The 13,823-nt window shown below is 25.1% G+C and overlaps 1 protein-coding gene across 2 annotated transcripts in view; it reads right to left on the bottom strand.

The window, feature by feature from the left end:
• Positions 1–11,109, bottom strand: part of Atg17 (autophagy-related 17) — a 38,505-nt gene extending 27,396 nt beyond the window's left edge. For both annotated transcript variants that reach the window (XM_015508158.2, XM_015508160.2), the window contains exons 1-5: positions 10,696–11,109; positions 9,234–9,473; positions 8,938–9,146; positions 802–963; positions 42–168 (exon numbers count right to left, since the gene is read on the bottom strand). In XM_015508158.2, coding sequence (XP_015363644.2) covers positions 42–168; positions 802–963; positions 8,938–9,146; positions 9,234–9,307 — 572 coding nt within the window. In that variant the 5' untranslated portion in view covers positions 9,308–9,473; positions 10,696–11,109. The remainder of the gene's footprint in view (positions 1–41; positions 169–801; positions 964–8,937; positions 9,147–9,233; positions 9,474–10,695) is intronic.
• Between the last annotated feature and the right edge of the window lie 2,714 nt (positions 11,110–13,823).

Below are 13,823 nucleotides of genomic sequence, written 5' to 3'. Positions count from 1 at the left end.
TTATTTTCCTAAACTTAACTTTACAACACAACACAACATACTTGCTAAGTAATTTAATACTGTCCTCTCGTCCATTGAGATATCGTTTAAAATCATTTTCAAATATATCAGCTTTAAGTTTAAACTTTTCTACTGTATCAAGCATATTCGCTACAGCTGCTGACCAACCTTTAAATCATTTTTTTAATATATAAACAATGATGGAAATCATTCAAATTACATGTTACATAAAAAAATATATACATATATTATCTATTTGAGTTAAGAAAAACAGTTAGCAACAACCAGTTTTCATTGGTGAATGCGTAACACCCAGATAGATTATTAAGTACTGCAATTGCATGTGCTCTTGGAGGGGGTAGATGAAAAATTACTGGTTTTATAAACAATTTTATTAATTATTATATTATTACATTACAGTACTTAGGAATATTAATTCCCTGATCTACAGTTGATAAAAAGTGATTATAATTGAATACATTGAGTAAAAGATCATAATTAGGTAGAGATTAGCAAGAATATTTATTTAAAATAACAAAAAAATTATGAGTAGGTGGGTGAATGTGGAAATGTTTTTAACTGCATGTACTCTCAAATCCCTCTATGTACAACTGAATGGCTGTCAACTCCCACCAAGATATCTATATGCCTGCTATATAATATTGTCACACCCTTGTATACAAGTCAACTGCTAACTGCGTTTTTTATTTAGAATATAGCATAGTGCTTAAAATTGTAATAAAATGTAATTTGAAAGATTCATAAAAATAAAAAATAAAATAAAATATTATTTAATAAAACCTTGATGCATCATATGTTGGTCATTGATAAGGATATCTATACAATTTAAATTATATTGAGCATTTTCACTATATTGCTGTGCTAGAGAAACTCTAACATTTAATGCTTCTATTGTAGGTGGCATTCCTTGAGACCTAAGATGTTCTCTAGTAAAGTCTATATCTGAAACATGAGTTAAAAAATTTAATTAATCAGTTGACAGGGTTATATATTATAAGCATAAGCGCAACTAGGAGGGTGCTTGGGGGTGCTTTAGCACCCCAGCCGTTAATTTAGCACCCCTAGATCAAAAATACCAAAAATGGAAAAATCAAATGAAAAAAGTTTTCTTTATTAAACGCAAGATTGTTTTTTATATGGCATTTTTGGTGGAAACACAAATTATTTATGATGATTATAGTTATATAATATGGTTGGATCCAGAGGTTAAAGTGGGGAAAAATTCCAGAGGGGACTGATGTCTCCATAAAGTTTTAAGCGTTCCATATATAATTTTAGGTATAATGTCTAATGTATAAAATCCTAATTTGTTAAAGGGGACGCTTTTTAACCGCCGTCAGAGGTAAGGGGACTGAGTCCTCCTGCGTCCCCCTCCACTTTAACCCCTGGTTGGATCAAATATTAGTTATGTAATATTGACATTTTTATCTGTTTATAATAGGTCATTATATGAATATATATATAGGTATTATACCTAATGTATTTATGTGGTATATTACTGTTTAGATACTTAAATATTATTGTGCTTATGTTTTTACAGTGTATTTGAGATTGGTTATAGTAATTATAAAATTGAAGAATAGTACTTAGGGGCCACACCCCTAGGAGTAGCCCCCACGGACCTGTTTCATCTACATAATTTTAGCACCCCCAGTGTTTGGCCTCTAGTTGCGGCTATGATTATAAGCAGTTTTTAAATATAATTAAATAGATAAGCAAAATACAATTTTATTACAATAAGTATATCATAATCAGGGCTCTGAATTTTTATAGCACTAAAATTAACTGAAATATACGCTATATGACCTAAAAAACCTTAAAATAAGAGTTATAATATGCCCTAAAAAAAAGAAAATAGCAAAAATTAAAAATTATTCTATTCACAATTTAAAAAAAATATGTATGAATGTATGACAGAATATTAAACAAAATAATAAACATACCTATATATATTATATATAGTCATAATATTGTTAACTATTCAATAGACCAATTTACTGGACTACTTTAAAATAGATATTAATAAGAACAAAAACGAATATATTTATATTTTTTCTATAGATTCAAACAAAATATAATAAAAAAAAATGACAGCTTTTCTTTATTTTTCATACCACATAGTATAAACTAGATTCATGAAAATACAAAATAAAATTTATTTTATACAAATTAGCTAAAAATAGCACCAAAATTTGAAAACAAGCAAAAACCTAAAATACTTCAAACATACAAAACATGGCATAATAAAATATTTGTTTCAAAATAGAAAGATAGAAATAGAAGATAATATGACAATATTTAAATATAATATATCCTAGAGTCTAGGACCTAGACCAGTAGTTCTCAACCGGGGTGACATGTCACCTAAGGGTGACATGGACCTAGCTTAGGGGTGACGCAGAATTTTAACAAGAAAAGAAAAAAAATTTTAAAAATTAATTTTTTCGAAAACAGTCATATAATTTCTTATAATAAATATATTATACACCTATACCACCTATACCACCACTGTCATGTACATAACATACCTCAAAGTTCGTATCTTTATAATAGTTTGTATTATTTATATTTAATCTTTTGGTCCGATAAACACGTGTACCTAGTAATAAATATACAGCTAAGATTGTTTATTATTTTGATGTTAGTGTGACGCAGTGTTTGATTCTAGTGGCTAAAGGTGACATGAATCAAAAAAGGTTGAGAACTACTGACCTAAACTGACAAATCATCTCTGTTCAGAATCGTTTTTCGTATACAATGATTCCTATCATTGCATTCAAATTTAACCTACCCTAGTCAGAGGTCCACCCCACCCCCTAATATACAGCAGAGCGACATTCACTTACCCGCTTTTTTTTAGATTCTGAACAAAGTGATGAACGTATTAATTTTACAATGATGTGTGTGTTTTTTTTTTTTTTTTTTGAGTCTGTGTACAGCATAACTAGTCGAAATAATCCTTCAATTTCAAACTTTGGGGGTGGTTTCCGATGTAAAAGTTGATATCCTTGGTGTATTATAAAGGTCAAAATGAAAACATTTTCCAACAGTTTTCAAAATTATCGAGAAAAACAAAAAAAAAAAATGACAAAAAACCAAATTCGACCAAATCGATTTTTTTATATGGTTGTAATTCAAAAACTAATCACTGTAAATACTTGAAATTTCACCAAATGTTTATATTAGTGATATCTTTTTACAGTTTAATTTTCAAAAATTTTTGACTTTTTTTGAGTTATTTATAGATCACTGAAATTTCCGATTTTTTGAGAATTTTTTTTTTGAAGTATCGGTAAAAAATGTTGGATGACCAAAAAAACTTGAAAATTTAATACAAAGTTCCTTATCAGTTGTTATTATTGTAGCTAAAAAAAATTAAAAATCGTTAGTCACAATTTTTTTTTATAAGCGTTTATAGTTCAAATTTTTACGAAATCTGTCGAAACAGCGAAAATTTGCAAGTAATTTTGAAGTTGAAAAATCATAAAACTTTTTGTGTTAATAACTAAGTATTAAAAATACAACACTAAGTTTTCCATAAGTTTTCCTTTAAATATCTATAGAGAAAACTTGAACATCATTATAGGAAAAATTTTAAGTTTGAATTTTAAATTTTTACGAAATAGCGTAACGATAACGATTTATCCTCAAACGTTTTTAAATATTTGTTATTATTCAAAAAGTATAAGTCGTAGACACTTGAACATTTTACCAGTTATTTAGATTGGCATTTTCTTTAGATGATTTAATTTTCAAAATATTTTGACTTTTTTTGAGATATTTATAGACAACTGAAATTTTCAATTTTTCTGAAAACATTTTTTTGAAGTGTCGATAAAATTTTTTTGGACCTATCAAAATACTTGAAAATTTAATACACAGTTCCTCATAAGTTTTTCTTATAGTGATTAAAAAATTATAAGAATACATAGGCACAATTTTTTTTTATTAGCATTTGAAGTTCAAATATTGACAAAAATTTGTGAAAATTATGAATATTTTTTTTTTGTGTCTGTCATCACGTTTTGGGGCAGTAAAAGTGCTTCGATTGTTGACTTCAGTACCTTATTCGATCAAAAAGTGAATCTAGTTGGTACTTTGGGGGTCAAAAGTAAAAAATTCTTAATATTTTATTAAATAATCGGGATAAACAAACTAAAAATTAAGGGAAAAACGCGAAATTTTACGCACAATCAGTTTTCGACAAAATCGATTTTGATTTTTGATGTAACTTTAAAATAAATGACCATTGATACATGAAAATTTTCGCCCAATGTTTATATAAGTGAATTCTATCCATCATGAAATTTTCAAAATTTTTTGACTTAAGTTAAACTATTCATAGGTATATGAAATTTTCGATCATTATTAGTTTTTTTTAAATTAATATCGATAAAAATTTATTTTTTGGGTAGAAAATCTTGAAAATTTAATACAAGGCTCTTAACATATTGTTACAATAGCAGTTGAAAAATAAAATAAATTCATAGTCACAATTTTTTTTATAAGCATTCAAATTTTGAATTTTGACAAAATACGTAGAAATAACAAAAATTCGCAAATTGTTTTAAGCTAGAAATTCATAAAAAATTGTCTTTTTAAATCTAAGATTTTAAAATTTAATACAAGATTCCTTACAAATTTGTCAATCTTTATCACAAAAAAAATGTCCACCGGAAATTCAAATTACATTTTTATGAGCATTTGGAATTTAAATTTTTACAACATTAGATTTTCGCTGGATTTTACATTTAGCAATTTTCTTATTTTGGTGTACCAACTCTAAAACAAATGACCGGAGATACTTGAAATTTTCACTGAATGTTTATATAGGCATTTTCTATATTTGATACAATTTTCAAAATATTTAGATTTGTTTTGAGCAGTTCACTGACATTTTAATTTTACAACCGTTTTAGTTCTTTTTCTATAAATATCGATAAAAATGTATTTGTTGGGTAGAAAAGCTTAAAAATTTAATAAAAGGCTTCCTACACATTGTAACAATAGCAGTTAAAAAATATTAAAAATACATAGGCATGAATTTTTTTTATAAGCATTTAAAGTTCAAATTTTGACTAAATACGTAAAAATTACGGCAATGTTCAAATAATTTTATGCTAGAAATTCATAAAAAATTTTCTTTTTATATCTAAGATTTGAAAGTTTAATACAAAGCTCCTAACATATTTTTACAATAGCAGTTGAAAAATAAAAGAAATACAGTCACAATTTTTTTTTATAAGCATTCAAATTTTGAATTTTGACAACATATTACGTAAAAATCACGAAAATTCGCAAATTATTTTAAGCTAGAAATTCATAAAAAATTTTCTTTTAAATCTAAGATTTGAAAATTTTTAATAATCTATAATATATCCTAGACAGATAAACCGTCTTTGCTCAGAATCGTTTTTCGTTTTTGATATAATATCATTAGATTCAAATTTAATTCCATCCATTACAGTAACCCACTTGTAACCTACTGTACGTACAGCAGAGCGACGTCCACTTTCCCGCTTTTTTTTGTTTGTTTTTCCCGATGCTTTTGAAAGCTGGAAATTTCAAAACTTGACCTCCCCAATACACCAACTAGATTTACTTTCCAACTGGAAAAGCTATTGAAATTAAAGATCGAAGCTTTATTTTGACAACTTATCATGTACACAGACACAAAAAAAAACCATACACAACATTGTAAAATCAATACATTCATTGCTTCGCTCAGAATTTAAATTTCAACATCACAAAAATACCAACTAGATTATTGATTCATAGTTAATGACAGGCAAAACAAAAACACATATTACCATTGTAAAATAAATACCTTCATTATTCCACTTAGAATTTAAAAGTAATGCTAATTTTAGTATACTGAAACAATGAAAAAAAAGTAAAATGCAAGTTTTATAAAAGTAATTTATTCAAATGCATACATTAAAATTGCAATATACATATTGATTTATACTTAATTTATAAGGATGTTTAACAATTCTGAGATAGCAGTTCAACTATTTATAATAAAATAAAGAATTTTTTATGATATAACAAATAATGGAGGCTTATTCTATGAACACAAGTACAGTCAAACACCTGAATAACTCAAAATCATTCATAACTTGAAAAATAAAGAGGTCAAATTTTACTCTCCTTAAAATTTAAGTAATCAAAACTCAACATTGTAATAAATTGTATCATTAGGGTATATATATATATATATATATATAATATATTATGATGTTTAATAATATAAAATATATTTGTTCATTGTATATCAATTTATCATATGGGTAGTAAAATATTATAAAATAATAAGTCTGTTTTTAAAATATTCTACAATTTTAATTTAAAATTAAGAAGTATTCAACATAAAAGAGTCATTGATTGGTGTATTGTTTTAATTATTGGACTTTGTTTGTTATATTCTTTTTACTGGTGCATTTAGTTTCTTTTTTTTTTATGCGAACAAGCATTTCCATATGCTTATATGATATTCACATTTTGTATATTAACATGACAACTATTCTATCCTTCCACTGAATTACTTTTTCTAGGCAAGTCTTTTAAAACAAGAAAATAAAAATTCTAAATTTAAATATTAAATTTTAATAACCATCTTCCAGCTGTCTTATTTTTCATGATTAAAATTATGTATATAATAATACGCAATTTAGTGAATCAACAAAAATAATTATTACTATCTTTAAGGTGAATTTTCTCCACAGTGAATTGGAGGACATCATGGTATAAGTATTATAAAAATAAGCAACTATATTATATTTGCATAATTTTATTCCATCAATTTTAACTAAATATTAACAATAGTATAAGAAATTTATAGTTTAAGTGAATAATAACCAATAATTATGATATAATTATTAATAGATGAATTTGTTTTTATTGTTTCAATCACTGCTAACTAATAGTTATTTGGTACAAATAGCCAAATTAGAATATATACTTTACACGATACCTTATGAATATTAAAAATACTTTGTTCATTTTCAGTATATATTTATAAATTTATGTGGTGTATCATGCATTAAAAAGATCACCCAATATATGTATACATAATAATTTACTATTAAAAAATTGTTTTATATAAATATAACTAGCAATTATTAACTAATAAATCAACACAGTTATACCATAAAAACGATATGAATCATGTGTTGTCGACAGTCAATATTTTGTAATTTATGGATATTAGTTATAGGTGTTGAAGCTAAAATAAGTCTATACATTTTGAAAATTATGTTGTATTTATAAAATGATAATTTAAGCAACAATGGAATATTTGAATTCTAACAGTAATATTTTTTGAATAAGTAATATCAATAACTAGGGTAAGGATTCAAATGCGAGTTCCAAAACATTGCTTTCCAAGCACTGTTTCATATTATTACTAACAATGTTGCTATATTTTATTGCTAAAAAAGTAATAACAAAATAACCAAAATTGTTTAAGTATCCAATTTAATCAAAACTTTACCTTCAAACACTAATAAAAAAAAATTTAACTCCAGCAAAATAACTTATGAATTAAATTTTCAATTTTTAGATGTTTAAACAAACATTTTATGATTTCTCAAATACAAAATAATGTACAAGTCACTGTAATGGATGTGTTAAATTAAAATTAAATTATAAATCAATGCATTTGAAAAACAATTTTTTAATTATAAACACAAAAATAAAACATGAACAATTTCATTGTCAAGAAATAGCTAAAATATTGTAAATTATAACAAGAATTTTCGATGCATCTAACCTACTTATTACTATAGAACTAATACGTTTGATCTGCCCAGTCTAGAAGAAATGTTAATAGAATTGTTAAATATATAGTAAAATATATTATGTAGATGATTAATATGATTAAATATACTATATACCAATTTAAAATTTGAATGTAAAAATAAAATACATTCATATGAACTAGTATTATTAAGATATATATATACATTCATTTCTTGTGTAGTTGTGTGGTGTAATTATTAGTCATATACTAATGTTATATTGATCCATTTCATCTTGATTAATGATTATTAGAGCTAGGATATTGATGCTAAGACATTTTTTTTCTAATGTTTTGAAACATTTATCCATAAGTATAAAATGTGTTATGGCGGTGATATTGATTATTTTAAAGTAAATTTTTTGCATTTTTTTACAATTTTAGTACATTTTCATAGTTTTAAGACCATATTTCATAATGTTTTAATAAAATGAACAAAAATTGTTGCAATTTTCTAGAGACTTTTGACAAACTGCGACAGTATGTATAATAAATTATATGAAACAACAATTTATCGTCAATAATAACTTTAGTAAGGCCTTTCTGCTCAAGTTATTCGCATTATATACCTATTATGTATTATTAATTTTATATCACCATACATAAAAAACAAAAAAAAATACAGTAGGTATTGTAGCATCATATTTAAATTTTTTTCCAATGTTTAAGCTATAATAATGCCATTATTTATAATTTACATTATATATAATGCATTTTTTGAAATTTATTAGGGCATTAAAATCCTAGCCGTAGTGATTATATACAAATAAAACAATTAGATAGTTGTTGCTGGCTGTATATTTGTATCTATATCACATGTAGTATAGCAAATGTTTACCATACCTATTACTCATTTTGACTACTAATTTAAATTAAAAATACATATAAAAATAATTAATATAAACTTTCTCTCTATATTCATATATAAAATTTATCTGGTGTTGATTTTTTATATTTTTTATATTTTCAAGTAGGTTTATTAAATATATGTTGTTTGTGTCTTAGTAATTTGTAATAATAGGAAATAAAATTCCTTTTAGGTATAAATATATTATAGACATTAAAAAATAATTCTTATGTATTATATATTATTTCTTAGACAAACTACAAAAGCTTACCTGGACGAGTATCAAAATAAGCAGAAGGTGGTTCAAGATGATCAATTAGTCTTTTGCTAAACAAAAAAAATGGGCTTGTATCAGTACCGGCACAATAACATGAAACGGCCTTGAATGGGTCTAGATGGCCTCCACCACTAACTAGCAAAACTTGCTTGTTCACCGGGATGTCAGTCTTTTTTTCAATTTGTAACTTTAATTCAGATACTCTACAATGTTTTTGGAAAATTAATTATCATACTAAATAGATAAAATAAGTATATAATAGGTATCAGTTAGAAAGATAGTAATTTTACGTTTTATTGAGCATGCTAAAGTCACATGTAATCCATCTTCCAATGTCAACATGATAAACTAAAAGGTTTTCCATGATAAATGATGTGTTTATTTAGAAAACGGATCTATTCGTGCAATATCTTCTTGTTACCACAACTTCTGTAGTCAAATATATTGTCATAAGTACATGGTTATATTTTATATATTGCACTTTGCAACAATACACTAATTTTGTAGCATGAAAATGTTTAACTTAAGATCTGAAACCAAAAAAACAACAAGTTCAAATGTATTTTTTTGAACAAAATAAATTTAAAAGATAACTTATAACATTAAACAAAACAATTATATTTTTATCATTGTGAAAGATGAATATAACAATGAATATAAGTTAATTTTTAGGAAAAACAATACTTAATGTATTTCAATTGTTAAGCAAAGATGACTTATTAATATTTGTTAAGATAAAAATCAATCAATTTGAATAACAATTATTATGAATTTTAAGTCATTAAAAATATAAAAATTTAAATTAAGGCACCTTAATAATTAAAAGGTAAAGGTATTAACAAATAATTAAATTCTGACTGTACATGTTGTGGTACACTAAAAAAGGATATATTACCTAAGGAAGGTATTAAAAATATGCCTATGTCATTTAACAAGTAGGTATAATAATACAATATATTATTTACTAATACATAGATTTATAGCTCCAATAATTTCCATTGATATTAATTTAATTGTCAGAAATAATTTCTAACTTGTATAATAGACACATTACACACTTTGTAAAATTATTAGTAAATATCAATCAACGACATTAAGTTTGAGTAGTAGATATAGAACTTATAAATAGATACTTCATAGATCTAAATTTTAAGACATATTTCAAGAATTATTATAAGTTTACATTTAAGAAAATAAACCATTAAAATAATAATTAAATGTTACATAATGAACCTACATTCAAATTAAGAATAATAAATGTAAAATGTAAAAATATAAATTAGGAATATATGTATGAAAGAATAGTTGAATGTATTTTTACTAAAAATAGGCTTTCAGGGCTATAGTATAAATATCTAATTGTTTGATTTTTATATAGGTATACCACCTATAGATAGCTTTAATAAAAAATAAAAATATTTCTTAATTTGTTTACAATAATGTAATTAATAATTATATTCCTAGCAAATGAGTTAATAATTAATTTTTAATGGAACCTCACTTAAAAGCTATAACTTAGTATAATACAAAAATAAGAAGGTATCCTATGATTTAATAGAAATTTACAAGGCAATTTAAAATCTAAACTATGTACAAAACACTCAAAATACCTTTTTTACCTTCATTAAGTGGGTAAGTGTATGTCAGAGAAATTAGCTAAATAAATGTTTACATCGAAAATGATGTAATAATTTCATCATGTACCTAAGTCCCTAATATGAATCTGTAAATAAAAATTTTAAAAATACATACTATTTTTATTGGCGTCTGCCGGACGGCAACGCACTAGCGTGTATGAATTCCATCATGACGGTTTTACATGTCTAGTTTTTAAAAGAGAATGGCCTGCGTTTACAAATGCAAATTGCAAAACAATGCGCAAAAAATGCAAACCAAAGATAAGGAATACAATGAGGAAACAAAATTGCACAGAAGACACTCCTCAGCTGTTATGCTTACGAATATAATTTATGTTGGACAAAACGTTAATGCAAGCAATAGAACGAAGACGGAATGAAACTGGGCTAAGTCTACAATAATAGTGCGTTTAAAAAACAAAACAAATAATAATGCAACAACTCGACGCATAGTGTATATATATAACAATATTCTTAAACATATAAGCTATTTAATACTTTAATTTATTTATTTCACATTTTTAATCACTGCAATAATAACAACAATAATAATAAAGGAAATAATCGGAGACTCGTTATCATCTGTGCTGGTTGGTCCATATGATCATATGATCGGCTGGCCGTCAGATCAGCTGACGGATTGTGTGGGACCGAAGGCTTTTTCGCGATATTAGTTTGCGGCTATCAACACCACAAATGGCACAAATCGCAATCTCCGCATTACTATTACAGAGTTTTGAACGACGTGTTTGGCCAAGGTCATGTCTCAGAATAACAATAATATAATTATCATTATTATTATTATTATTATTATTATTATTATTAAGGTAACGAAACGACTAACCAGTAACACATAATATTATGTAGTTTAATTGCATTATACCTTAACCTTATACAAGTATACCTATTATGGTATGGTAATAACTAATAACGAAAATACGCATTATTATTTATTAGGTACATATTATACTACCAAGTATATAATTTAATTAGTAATAGCCTAAATATTGAAAGCATAATAGATATTGGTATTTTATTCAGACGGAAACGATATTAATACATTTTCCAATGTCTAATTTGTGTTACAAGATGCCTTGAAGAATAAAGATACAGCCGTAGGTCGTAGGTTGTGGGTCGTAGACATTAAATTATGTTATTATTGAATTACATAAGTGATCTAATTATTTTTATATTAATTAAATGAAAAGTATATTTTTTTTTCTAGGTAGTTATCTATTTTTAACAATTTTATCGTGTAAATATAATTATTTATCATTAATACTTAATTATCCTAAACAAATATTTATGCTGTGACAAAATGTTCAGTTATTTTGTTGCAATTGATATTATTTTATTATTTTCTATTTTAATCTATTTTTAATTTATACCACGATCCTATTCATCATACCGTTCTATGAGCTACGTCTGCAGCGTTGACTTATAAGTTAATAACCATTTAATATAGTTGTTAATTGATATAATATTAAGTGTGTTAGGGAAATAATAATTAAAGATAATAAATTCTAAAATTCATAACACATCACTTTTAGCTTTGCATATTTGTTTTACACGGTTACAAAAATGGCAGAGTATGAAGCAAACATTTCATGTTTTTTTTTTTTTTTTTTTTTTATTGATATTAAAGGCTTCAACAGCTAGGTCATTAGCCTGTGGTTGTGGTTACACATTTCATGTTTTCTCAAAGCTAGTTATAAAATTGTATTTTGCATAATATATAGAGGCGGATAAACCACCGGTTCAAGCGGTGCATTGCACTCCTTGAAATATTTGGAGGACCCCGATATTATAGTTTTTTTTTATAACATTTTTAAATTAGGGGCTCCTTATTTTTTTACAACGGGGCCCTAAAAGTTCAATAATATAATAAACGATAATACCTGTAATAAATGGTAATATATATAATATATAATAAAATATTTATATGGATGAAAATATAATAAATGCATATCCTATTTCGATTTTTTTTTTAAGGCATATTTCTTCAATTTTATACTTTTTGTGACATAGTTTACTTAATTAATCATGTTATCAATTTTTTGACCACTTAGGTTATATTTTAAATAATTACAATAAAATAAAACATATTATTATGCAATATAATCATTATTGTATACGAAAAACGATTCTGAGCAGAGACGGTTGTGAGTCTAGGATATTTTAACTAAATAATTTGTAAAATTTCAATTTAATAAAGTACCAACGTATTATTAATATTTTCCCCAACTGCTATAATATAAACTTATAGAAAAATTTGTATTAAATGTTCAAGATTTTTGACTCAACGAAATATTAATTGAATTGAAATTATACTTGAAAATTTTATTGACATTTATAAAATATAAGACTAATAAAAAATTAAATTGAATATGTATATAAATAACTTAATAAGAGTTGAAATAATTTAAAAATTGTATCATGTGACATGTATATAAAATAATAAAATAAATATGTGATGAAAGTTTCGAGTACTCACGTTTAGTAGTTTTTGATCAACAACAAAATAAGAAAATCGTTGTATGAGAAATCGATTGAACGTCCAATGTTTTAAAAATTATAACTTCAAACATATAAGTGACTTTCCAGTTAACATTTTTTTTTTTCAATAAAAGTAAAATAACTTACGAGAAATCTTGTTTTAAATTTTTAAATCATTAAAAGAGCAGGTAAGTGGATGTCGCTCTACTGTACAGTACCTAAGTTACAATGTTAAAAATTGATTACTGTAATAGAATATAGTATTAAATTTAAATTCAATGATATAATAGGTATCATTATATATGAAAAACGATTCTGAGTAGATATAGTTTGTCAGTCTAGGTCGTAGAATCTAGGATAATTTAAACTTTATTAATTTTCTTGTTATTATTATAAAAAAAAATGTAGTTATCTATAGATCTTAACTCACATCTTCAATGCAATGCTTAGACTTTCTTATTTTCCATCACTGGAAAATTTCAACATTCATTCTAATACACAAACCAGGTAAACCCAAAAATATAACATCTTCATACCTCAGCCTCCTTCCATCCCTTGGAAAATTATTTGAAAAACTTATATTAAACATCTTCAATTCAAAATAAATAAAATCATTCCTAACTCTCAGTATGGCTTTTGAGCTGATCATTCTACTATCCACCCTCTCCGTCACTATCACTATCTCAGTGTTGAATTTTCCAAGTAAATTTAAACAACTCAATTTCAAACCAATTTATGATTAACGCC

Source organism: Diuraphis noxia, unplaced genomic scaffold, assembly GCF_037042655.1.
Source record: "Diuraphis noxia isolate RWA-SAM2 unplaced genomic scaffold, SU_Dnox_SAM2 contig0001, whole genome shotgun sequence".
Taxonomy (NCBI): Eukaryota; Metazoa; Arthropoda; class Insecta; order Hemiptera; family Aphididae; genus Diuraphis; species Diuraphis noxia.
Note: the sequence above shows the minus strand (reverse complement) of the source record. Positions and strands in the feature narration are given on the sequence as shown.